At 44.4% G+C, this 11,945-nt stretch overlaps 1 protein-coding gene across 1 annotated transcript; it reads right to left on the bottom strand.

Moving 5' to 3' along the window:
• Positions 1-317: 317 nt before the first annotated feature.
• On the bottom strand, positions 318-5,648 carry LOC140362647 (vesicular inhibitory amino acid transporter-like). Its single transcript, XM_072448790.1, has 2 exons — positions 4,855-5,648; positions 318-1,873 (listed from the first exon to the last, which is right to left on the bottom strand). Exons 1-2 carry the CDS (start codon positions 5,236-5,238, stop codon positions 686-688), a joined length of 1,572 nt encoding a protein of 523 aa, XP_072304891.1. The 5' UTR covers positions 5,239-5,648; the 3' UTR covers positions 318-685.
• Between the last annotated feature and the right edge of the window lie 6,297 nt (positions 5,649-11,945).

Below are 11,945 nucleotides of genomic sequence, written 5' to 3'. Positions count from 1 at the left end.
AATAAAATGGTTGCTGCTAACTTAATATCATAATAATATTTAGTGATGGCTTGGATATTAATTGACCCCTAAAGATTATTATTATTATTGTCATTCTATTATTTATTATTATGACAGGCTTTCCATTGTGCCCTTTGGCTAGAAACTTTGACCCAATGGCCTGTTTTGGTCATATTGACAATTCTGTTTGCAGCAAGACATGGAGAACACTCTAACATAGTCTGGCAGGAAGATCCTCTGACAAAAAACCTAACAACCCTCATGAATGACTTGCTTGCTGTAGTGTTTACATGTTACATTTGAAACACAGTATGGTGTGTTGAACTGGTGCATATATTCAGTCCTGTCCATGTTGCCGTAGCTGCTGTGCGTGCTGCAGCCTGAGCCTTGTGCCCACAGTGTACCTCCAGAAGCTCTTTCACCAGTGATGCTCTGACATGGTCCACAGTTTACCACAGAGTTGATCACAGACTTGTCTCCAGATAAAACACGACACACACTGTACACACGCGCACAAAGCCACTGCTTCATGCACTTTTCCCCATCAAATACTTTGTACTACATTACTTGACTATGATTGAGTCCATTATTGCACATTATCACAAAGGCAAAATAAAAAGATGTACAATTCACACAAATATTTCCTCTTGATGATATCTGATGATGATATTTTTAATAATTTTTTTCAGTCTGGGAGATCATATGTGAACGCCTCAATCAGCCCTTCGACGGAGTGTATGAGTCCGGAAATCGCACAAATGCCACCCACGAAAAAGATGGCAACGTCGAAGAACACATGGTGCCAAAGAAGGTTCCTCCACTGCAGCTTGAGGTGGAAGAGGCTGGGGAGAAGGAAGGCCAACCCAGCTCCGGTCAAGCTCCCCGTCAAACCCATCAGGAGGGCAAAATGTGGGACAAAAACTGCCATGAGCAACGTGAAGACTACCAGGGTCACCCTCAGTCCAAGTCCCCAGGTTTTGAGCTGCCCGTTTGGGCCGTAACAGTCTGGGAACAAGGACCTCCCTCCCTCCTGGAAAAGTGACTTCTCCAGGACTTCCACAGCGGCGAAAAATGGCAGCGGGTAGGACAATAGCGCTTTTGCTACCAGGAAGAGGTTGACCACTGCACGGATGGTGTAAGGGAGGTTGTCTGTGATGACTTCTTTGGTGGTATCGGCCCATGTGAGGTACGCTACCAACGCAAACAGACCTTTCAGGACGCAAGCAGCGATGTGGGTCCAGTCCATCATGCAGTGGAACTCAGTGGGCCGCTGCATGTTACCTTCCAGTGATGGCAAGAAGATCTGTGAGGTGTAGCTGAAGACAATGATCCCGATGGAGATGGGGAACTTCTTGACGTCAATGTAGAACTTGACCTTCTCCCAGGCCCACTCTCGAGCGCGAGACAAGCAGTAGGCGATGACCAGGACATTGATGACAAAATGAGCCAAGGTGCAAAGAAGGCTGAACTTGGAGACGGATTTGAGGTTCTTGAGGAAGGCGCAGGGCAGCAGGGCAGCTGTGGCAACCACTGACCAGGCCTTCTGAGACACAGGGAATCCTGGAAAGCTGTTGTACATCAGGTTGCCACTCACTACCACATACAGGATGCAGGTCATGACCAGCTCAATGAGCTGGGCCACATTGACTACATGTCCACCCAAAGTGGGGAAGCGAGGGGCGCAGCACGCGTTGGCAATGTCCACGTAAGAGTCCCGCACGCGCACCAAGATGCCGTCCTCGTTCTCCTCATACAGACAGGCGATCAGGATCTTCCCTGTGTAGCAGCAGACCACCGCCGCGAAGATGATGAGGAACAGGCCCAAGTATCCCCCGTGGAGGATAGCATAGGGCAGGCCCAGTACGAACATGCCCTGAGGGACAGAGGAGAGACAAAATGACTGTAAGCTTTTGCCTGTTTTACATGTTTGAGGGGAAAAAACCTTTTGGGAGCTTTTAACCTATTATCATTTTATTATCAACAACAGCTTTATCTTTTTTGTTCATCAATGTTTGAGTAATTCAGCATAAACTCCTTCTCATACACTCACAATGTTCTGTTCTACCAGATGATGTCATGAGGTGCTGCTTCCTTTTCCAGAAAGGGCTTCGTATTTTAAAGTAATTTACTTGGCCCGTTCAATGCTAAAATAGCTTACTAAGCTAGTAGCCTTCTTAGAATCCAACCCTTTCATAGTGCAGCATACTGAACCTCTAAAATGTACAAGGGACTTAAACAATGCTTGAATCTGTTCAGAAGAGTGTTTTGAGTTGCAGTTTGAGTTCCTTTTATGTTAAATCAGAACATTTAGCCCAAAATGCAGCTTCAAATACAACAAATATTCTGTTATTTTCTAACAGGTGCAGCTTTAACTTCACTCGGCTTAACTCATAAATCTAACCCAGTGAAACTCTTTCCGATCAACTGGATGAGCGCACTTGCCAATAGTTCACCAATATTCCTCCTTGGACCACTATTGATAAAACCTGACCAACCTTTGATTAAACCAGGACTAACAAAGAGTGACCACTGCAGACAGCACAGAGCTGGAAATTGCAGTTTTAGAGCTTGTCTGGCCATACAACCTTTTTCAAATGCTAACAAGACATAAAAGACACACACTAAATTGACATAGCTTGTCAATCAGCCCTCAAATCTCAATTTCTCTTGACAAATGAATTGACAAGAGAATTGCAATAAATAAACCAAAATCACAGTCTTTAAATGCAAATACACTGTTGTAGGGACATTTTTAACATTGTATTTCTATTTACTCATTCATTTTACCCATGTTTATTTGCCTTTGAGTAGCTTTGTGTGAATCATCTTCTGCCCATTCTCCCATCCTATACCTCCTTAATCCTTGGTTTGTTTCCTTATCACCTTGTCTCCTTGCCTCCGTCTTACGCAACATCAAATCCACTTGTATTTCTCTCTAAAACGGTGACAATGGTGAGCTGCACGCACTCTTCTCTCTGTGAGGCCTGTCTCCTCTCTCTTCGCTCTCTCTCTTCTCTCCTCACGCCATTTTACTGACGCATCCAGGCCTCGTGTGCGCGCGCCCGACACAGAACACGCGCATGAAAGCCTCGACGAAAAGTGAGCACACGTTTGACCAGATTAAACACGATATCGATTAGAAAACTCGTGCGTGTGTGTGCGTGTGTGCGTATGTGTGCGTGTGTGTGCGTGTGTGCGTGTGTGCGTGCGTGCGTGTATGTGTGTGTGTGTGTGTGTGTGTGTGTGTTGTGCATGTACCGTGGATCTGGCACTTACCCGGGGCCATGAGCGCTGCGGCCCAGGTCTGCGGTGGCGCGATAAAAAGATTTGAATTAAATTTGAATTTAAATGTGTTGATTTAAAATTCACAAATAAAGCGTGAAAAGGTCTGCGGATTAAATTTGTTTTAAGCTAGTGTAAACATTTAGAGCCTTTCTAATTGTAAATTTATGCAAATGCAAAGATTTTGTTTCCGAATTCACAAAAATGACCCTTAATATGAAATGCGTGTGTAGCATTGACTCTGTTCCCCCGCGCTCTTTGGCTCCGGTTTGAACAAGCCTATAATAGGCTGCATTACATAAGGAGATGATTCAATATGAGGCACAGAGCTGTAGGGCTACATAATAAAATAAAAAATATCAATCAACAAAATGAAACATGTGATCTACTGACTCAATTTAAGTCAAGGTTTGAACATGAAAATGTTATGCACTGGATTTACTTTTTGCACAATCTTTTGCATAAGGCTACAGAACCATTGAGATTGAGATACAATTTAAATGTTAGGGTGGATTCAAACGCGCGCTTCAGGTGCGGTGAAGATTCACTATAAAACGAATGACAATAGGCCTTTGATGTATGTAAGAAGTAGTCAAATTGATAGGCCTAAAATGGCGATTCTATGTTTTGTTTTTTTACAAAAAGGGATTGTTTTTTTACGCAGAGGGCGTCGTATTGTATCGGGTGTGGTGCTATTTTAAAGGCCTATAATGCCGCTGCTGCTTTAATGTAAACTTTTGAAGGCCTTGGTGAAAAGTGAAGGTGACTCTTTTTGAAGCCTCGGGCCCGGAGTGAGGCTCGTGCGCGTTGACGTTGTGACAGGTGGGCCGTCAGTGCCACGTGACCTGCTGACTCCACAGCGGAGGGAATTAACGTCAAGACCTGAGATGCAGGCCGCAGAGAGCGCGGGGAGCAGCAGGCTGGATTTGGGTTTAGTACAGGTTTAGAAAGGCCTTGGATGGCTATGAGGAGAAAATAAAGCATCGGACTGGATTATGTTTTTGTCCCTTTTCACACAAATGCCTTCAAATGTATTTCTCCATTCGACATTTTTTTACTTGGATGGCATTGGTGATGTTTGCACATTATTTATGCACTAACACCCTTTATGCGTGCCAAATCTCTCCCCTAAAATAACGCTTTGTGAAATATACATGGCGTTGGTGATGGTTAACAATTAGGCACAATATTTACGCACATTATAATCGTGCATCCTCCAATGAATTATTTACAATCCGAATGACGTAGGTGACGTTTTAGTGCAGATGTAGACAAATACGCACCATTTTTACCCACTATAATGCTTTATGCCTGCCAAATCCATCCCCTGAAGGAACTTTGATTGACAGTTCAATGCCTGCGTATGGTGATGTTTTAAAAACTGGACATTTTCAAACACTATATAATCTCACATGCTTCTTTATATGTGCCAACCCCTCCCCTAAAACGACTTCGACTGAAAACTCTAAATGTGGATGATGTCGGAGATGTGTTTTAACGCACATTTACGCACTACAATCCTTTACTCGTGCCAGTTCCCGCCCCTAAACCGACAATGACTGACAGCTCTACCTGGATGGCGTTGGTGACGTTCCATCCCGCCTCCCACGTCGTGATCCTGGGCCTGTTCTCCTCCAGAGACCCGCTGCTCTTGAGCGTGCCTCTGGTCCCGGTGCCGTCGCGCTGGTAGTGGGTGTTCCCGTCCACGTCGCCGTCCTCCCCGCCGTCCTCCGTGTGCCCCGAGTCCTCCCGCTGCATCACGTCCATCTGCATGTTCTGTCGGTAGTCATAGTCCAGGTCGTCGCACTCCGCAAAGCCCAGTCCCTCCTCGTCCGTGGCCGCCTGGAACCCCATCCGGGCGAACACGCCGCTGACCTTGGCCTGCGACTTGTGGGACACCGTGTGGACCGTGTTGGTGATTTTGTTGGTGATTTTGTGGCGGATTAGATGTGCCATTTTGTCCTCTTGCGTTGACGTGAATACAAGCGTGGGTTAAAGCGTCAAAATGTGCTACTTTCGTTTGGATATGTCTAAAAAAGCCAAACAGAAGTCATTGCTGCATGCTTTCCTGCGCGTCGTCGTTCGAAGGCCTCTTCAGGAGAAAAAAAAAAATCAAGTCTCACCCGCTGTTCTTGCTTGTCTCTTCCATAATAATCCTCCAACAGCTCCTCGGCCTCAATCAAAATCAAAAAGTAAAACAAAAATCTCCTAGATTCCCTTTTTTTGTCGTTAAAAATATGAAAAGTCCATATTTCCTCAACTGGCCGTTATGTTCCGTCGGTGACAGGCAATGCGAGCGATGGAATTTCTGCATCAGCGACCGAAGAGGAGAGCGCGCGCGGCAGGAGAGCCGTGCACGCGCCTGGAGGAGAAGAGGGGAAAGCGCGCTCCCAACCAGTGTCGAGGAAGGAGAGGAGGAGGAGGAGGAGGCACGTGGCGCAGAGGGAAACCGCGAGAGCAAATGCTTCACCTGCGCCGCGCCGAGGATGTCAACAGTGTCAAGCCCCTTGTCCAACAAGTTCCTTCCTCTCATCCTCTTCCCCTCTTCGTCTCCTTTCTCTCCTCCTTGTCTACTCCTCTCTTTCTTTTCTCCCTTGTCTAGTCTTCTCTTTTCCCGTCACATCCTTTAGTCCCTTTGTCCTTTTTGTCTCCTATCTTCCTCGTCTCCTTTTCGTTTACCGGTATCCCGTGTCCTCCTCATTCCCTCCTTTCCTCTTTTCTCCTCCTTGTCTCCTCTCCTCCTCTTTTCTCCTCCTTTGCTGCTCACGTTTCCTTGCCCCCTCTTCTTTTCCTTGTCTTCTTTTCCTTGTCTCCTCTTCCCCATCTCCTCTCCATCCACCTCATTTCCTCCTCTTTTTACACTCCTCTCCTTCCTTCGATCCTCTCCTCATATTGTTCCTATAGTGATGAGATTCGAGTGCTGCTAATTTGATATTTCCTTAAGTATTAGGCCTTTCTTTATGTTTGGAAATTTAAGTACATTTTCTGAATGACTTAATTTGACCCATATCCTCCAAATTTGGAGACCGGGCCCAGTGCAATAAAAACATAAACCAATTTTTCTAAATTCTCGCTCGCGGCCTGTCCAATTACCGTCTCCATGGCGACTATCAGAGATTACGCCCCTCACGCGCGCCTCATGAAGGGCCTGTAGCGCGGGAAATGAGCTCGTGCCTATCTCCGTCTAGCACGCGCGCACTGTCACAGCCAGGGCACTCACGAACACACATTCGCTCGTGACGTCTTCTCGGCTCACGCGCACGTTCAAGGGAGAGTTAATCCGTTGCTTTGTACTTTTTTACACCCAAAACGGTCTCCACGGCAACCAAGCTGATGGAGTTGCGTGGAGAAACGATTGGGCATAGCTCCGTTTTAATGCTGTGTCTTATATTTTCATTTTGGCTGTTTTTATACTGATATTCATTTCAGATGTATTGTACAAATCACAGGACTTAAACAGGCATGTCTATTTAGTCTCATCAAATATTTTAGACTGCAGAAGACGCTTTAAAATGATCTGGCATCAGATTGTTCAAAATTCCAAAATGGAGGCAAATGGAGGCACATTTTAAATTGGCAAACATCAGATTTGAATTTCCATGGGTAATAGCTAGTATTCTAATACAAAATATGAGGGGAAACAATAAACACATGTAAAATATAACTATCTAAAGCAGGCTCAGATCATCATGGATGATTTTCCTTCATTTCATTTCACTTCATGAATGTATATCTTTATAATTAATACATGTTTACAAAATTTAAAAAGGCCTGGATTGGCACGGATGATGTACGTTTTTTATTAACTGTGCATATTCTAAATTTATATGTTTAAATTAATTCCACTGAGAGCCTTTACACCTAACGTTTTTGTTGTTGCTATTTATTTTAGAGAATCCCAGCAACTTGTATTTTGAGATTTCAAAATTATTGCTTTCCTTCTCTGACAATATATCTTGTTTTAAGATAAGATAAGATAAGATAATCCTGTAATGTCCACACATGGGGAAATTTCGTTTATTTTGCTTTCTTTTGCGTTGATCATTTGTAAAAGTATCATCTCAAACACTTTCCAGACATTCTTCCTGGATCACTGCCCGGGAGCATCGCGTGCCGCTGTTTGTTTGTAGCGCGCGTGCGTTTGTGAGTGACATTTGCACGAGCTCACGTAGTCCTGTGCACGTGAGGGGAGGGATGAGGGGAGAGCGCGAGGGATCAGGCCGCCTGAGTCGAGGAGCCGACCGTGCGCGCGCCACCCCCCTCTCCACTTTCCGCACGCGCTCACAACACGGTCTGCACGCGCGCGCACAGACACAGCAGCTGGACAGAGCGCGCGCAGGCCGAGCGTGAACATTTGCGCCACTTTTTTCTTCTTTGTCCTCGGCCGCGGGCTAAATTTAAACCTGTGCAGAAGCGCCAGCATCATCCCGGGTTTACGTTTGGCTTTTCTGTGCGCGCCGCCGAATCACGACACCCGTTTGTCCCGAATATACCACAACGTTAGATGGCGGAAGGAATAAAGCAGGCCGCTTGGTATAGTTTCTGGTGAGGTTTAAGAGAGGGCTTTGTTTTATTGGCCTCAATACGGACTATATCCAAGAATACTGACAACTGCGAATGAGAGGGAGGAAGAGTGAACGGGAGGGAAATAGAGAGACTGAAAAAGAGAGCGAAGAAAGGATCCCCCTTCCTCATTTGATTTGTGGGTGAAAGGAGCAGAGACGGGTGAGACAATCGTCCATTGGGACGACTGGGACTTGTGCGCTGTGTTGTACAGTTAGTTAGAAGTACACGTTTAAAAGTCTACTCCAAAAGCAGGCAATTACAGAGGATTTATTTTTTCTTGTTTTCTGCCGCGCGCTGCACAAAATCGTGATGTATCTGTGCGTGTGTCACAGCAGATTATGGCGCGTGAGCCAGAGCTGGATTTGTGCCGCAGAGAGACACACGCACAGGGAGACGCACAGAGAGACGCACAGAGACGCACAGAGACGCACAGGGAGACGCACAGAGAGACGCACAGAGACGCACAGCGAGACACACAGAAAGACGCACAGAGATAGACCACAGAGACGCACAGAGAGACTCACAGAGAGACTCACAGAGAGACGCACAGAGAGACGCACAGAGACGCACAGAGAGACGCACAGAGAGACGCACAGAGAGACGCACAGAGAGACGCACAGAGACGCACAGAGAGACGCACAGAGGGACGCACAGAGACGCACAGAGAGACGCACAGAGACGCACAGAGAGACGCACAGAGAGACGCACAGAGACGCACAGAGAGACGCACAGAGAGACGCACAGAGACGCACAGAGATACGCACAGAGAGACGCACAGAGACGCACAGAGAGACGCACAGAGAGACGCACAGAGACGCACAGAGAGACGCACAGAGACGCACAGAGAGACGCACAGAGACGCACAGAGAGACGCACAGAGACGCACAGAGACGCACAGAGACGCACAGAGAGACGCACAGAGACGCACAGAGACGCACAGAGAGACGCACAGAAAGACACACAGAGACGCACAGAGGGACGCACAGAGAGACGCACAGGGAGACGCACTGTGGAGGCGGGGGAAAGAGCAATATGATTCGTATCTGCCGCCATGAACAAGCGGCATTGAGATGATGAATATGTGCATGATGGGATTGACATGACTGTTTTATTATGCAGTCATAAAAAAGGATGTCAAAATATTGCAATTAAAATAATGCAGGATATGTCTGCAAATATAGAATACCTTATTTATGCGCCACTTTCACTTTAAACAGTAAGTAATGTTCTATTGCATCATCATTAAACAAAAACAGATTATGATTTTGCCTGCTAAATAATCCATATGACACCCGTGTATCATTGTTTTTTATTGTGGACATTTAAAAAACGCAATATTGATCTAAAACTATTTCCGGCTGCCTCTTCAATCATCGACAAGTGATCACAACAAAGCACCAACAAAGCGAACATCACGTGAGAGAGAGGAGGGGATATATAGTTTTAATTTGGCTACAGGACGCTGCTGCAATGGCCTCTCAAAAGCAGGAGAGTAAAGATCTCAAACATGCATGTATCACTCTAAAAACCAAGGTGAGAGGGGGAATACGAACTGAATACAATCAAAACATGATTTAAAAAGCTATTCAAAGTCGACTGCAGCAGGACCACACCAAGTCTCCATCAGGACCAAACTGTGACGAGACCAGAATCACACCAGGGCAGCGGCTGAGGAGCTGTCCGTGGTGCTAGTTCCTCTGCCTCAGTCTGCACCAGCCGCTCCACCGCGCCACAAGTGTCTCCTGTTTGGTTCCCATCTGACAAGGGCCTTCAGCCTTCTGTTCACACATCTGCTTCTGCTGCACATGTGCTCAGACTGCGGCGCGTGCTGGACACTTAGGGCCAGTGTGAAGAGGAGGCAGCAGACTGTTATGAACATATGGTTTACATCAAAAGTGAAACGGCTCATCAGTAAAACAGCTCATCAGTAAAATGGCTCATCAGTAGTATGGTGTTTTTTGATGTCCATGCTATACAGCCTCAATGCTTGTTGTCTTATAGTTTAGTTTTCACACTCTAATTCTGAATTCTGGTGGTAAGTGGCAATCTAATATTCCTGTAGCTGGTGAAGGTCCTTATGAGGGCTCATTTGAGAGGGTGACTTTATTTATGGTTATTCGTGATAGTGGCACATGTAATTGGGTGTTTTCTGTTGTCAAAATAGGTTTGGCGTTTTAAAGGAACCGTGTGTAAAATTTAGATTTAACATTTCATCCCCAGGTACAAGGTTAACATGGTCAGGTCAAGTCAAGTATTGCTTTTACAGATCAGAATTTACATTACACATGTCCACATTATTAATGTACTTTTAATGAGCCTTACATGAGTCTCTCATTTGGGTTGCTAGTTTTTACACCTAAATCCAGTGTGTGTGCCAATCATGAATCAGCACCAGTGCATTCTGTCAAACACTGTGTCTCTGTCTGATGGTTAAAGCTCTGGAAACTCAGGAATAGTTGTGATTGTAGTTTCTTTCTTACCAGTAACCAACCATCTCAACTCATTCTAACTTCAAGTTGTTTTTTGTAGCGTAAATAAAAGCTTTCTTATGACTGTTGGGCCCACGCTGACTGATATTAACGCTTAGCTGCAGTTCTTACATATCTAGTGTAACATTAGACTAAACCTAGACCAAAACCATGTCCAGTTCAAATAAAACTAAACCTGTACTGAAACGATAAGATAACATAAGATAAGCCTTTATTTGTCCACACAATGAGTAAATTTCGGTGTTGCAACGCAAGTAGGTACAGAAGTAAAAGAACAGATAACTTATAGAAAGCTTTAGAAAAAAAACACTCTTAATAGAAAAAAACTATTATATCTTATAATAATACATATATATATATATATATATATATATATATATATATATATATATATATATATATATATCTTATAAGATTGAAAGGAAATTGTTCGACAGATCTACACCAACAAAGACTAAACCAGCTGTAAGGGACTGAACAAGGACTAAACCTGGAAATAAGCATGGACAAGGGCTAAACCGCTCTACAAAGTGTTAAACTGGGCTCAAACCAGGATCAAAGAAGTACAAATGTATAGGCAAGACTAAACCAGGACTAAAACACCACTAGGACAAAACCAGGACTAAACCAGGACTAGGAGGACTGAACTCAGGCTACATGGGAATTCTCATATTTATTTGATTTATTTTTTCCAAGCCAAAGAACCTAAGATTTAACTGTTCTTATTAGAAGTAGTATTTTGCCTGCCACTGTGTCTTAGTTATATAAATCGTTGTCTGGAAACTGCCGTCTTGAACGCATGAGCCGTTAGCGTTGAGGTTGTGAGCGACGCTTGGGCGAAGTGAACGATCTGCGGATGAATTGTCGGAGGTTTGTTGTCATTGGTCCGCGCTCCAAAAAATGTAGGACACGCAAATCCTCTGGTGTCAAGTCCAGTCACTGTAACAAACCCAGACAAGAGACGGGCCCGAGGCTCAGACCATTGGAGCTATACAGTGTCCCAGCGACCTCCCCACGTCCCCCTGCAACCCCCCCCCCCCCCCACGCCCCAGGACACTTCAGCCAATGGAGGGAAGAAACCAAAACGTCCACCAACTCAACCAGCAGCACACAACAAACACACAAAGAGTAAGTCCACTGTTATGGTCATATTTTCTATTACGTAAATATAAACAAGGCATTTATAAATGTTTTTTAACCACAGTCTACATAAAATAATCATCGACACATAGTAATCATTTATTAGGGTTATGATAAGTTAATGTTTTTTAATGATTAGTATAGTATTTGTCAATGATTAGTTAATGATTATTTAAGCTTTAAAATTGCTTTACAGATGTATTATTGGATTTATTAATTGGATGGATGTATTATTGCTATGAATTATAATAAAGTGGTGCCCTAATGTTTCGCTGAAGATTCATTTTCATTATTTTAAATTCAGTAACTGAATTCAAGTCATCTTAAGAGTTTAGACGTGGATTCAGTCACTCTTTTACAACTTTATAATAACCACATCTTCATTAGCCCAAACAAGTATTTAATTCAAGAGGGACTGTTAGTGTTAGGACATTAACTAAGTTACTAATCCTGAATCATTATTTGTTC

This window comes from Eucyclogobius newberryi, unplaced genomic scaffold (genome assembly GCF_026437365.1).
Source record: "Eucyclogobius newberryi isolate DKJ021-1_F unplaced genomic scaffold, fEucNew1.0.hap1 SCAF_17, whole genome shotgun sequence".
NCBI lineage: Eukaryota > Metazoa > Chordata > Actinopteri > Gobiiformes > Gobiidae > Eucyclogobius > Eucyclogobius newberryi.
Note: the sequence above shows the minus strand (reverse complement) of the source record. Positions and strands in the feature narration are given on the sequence as shown.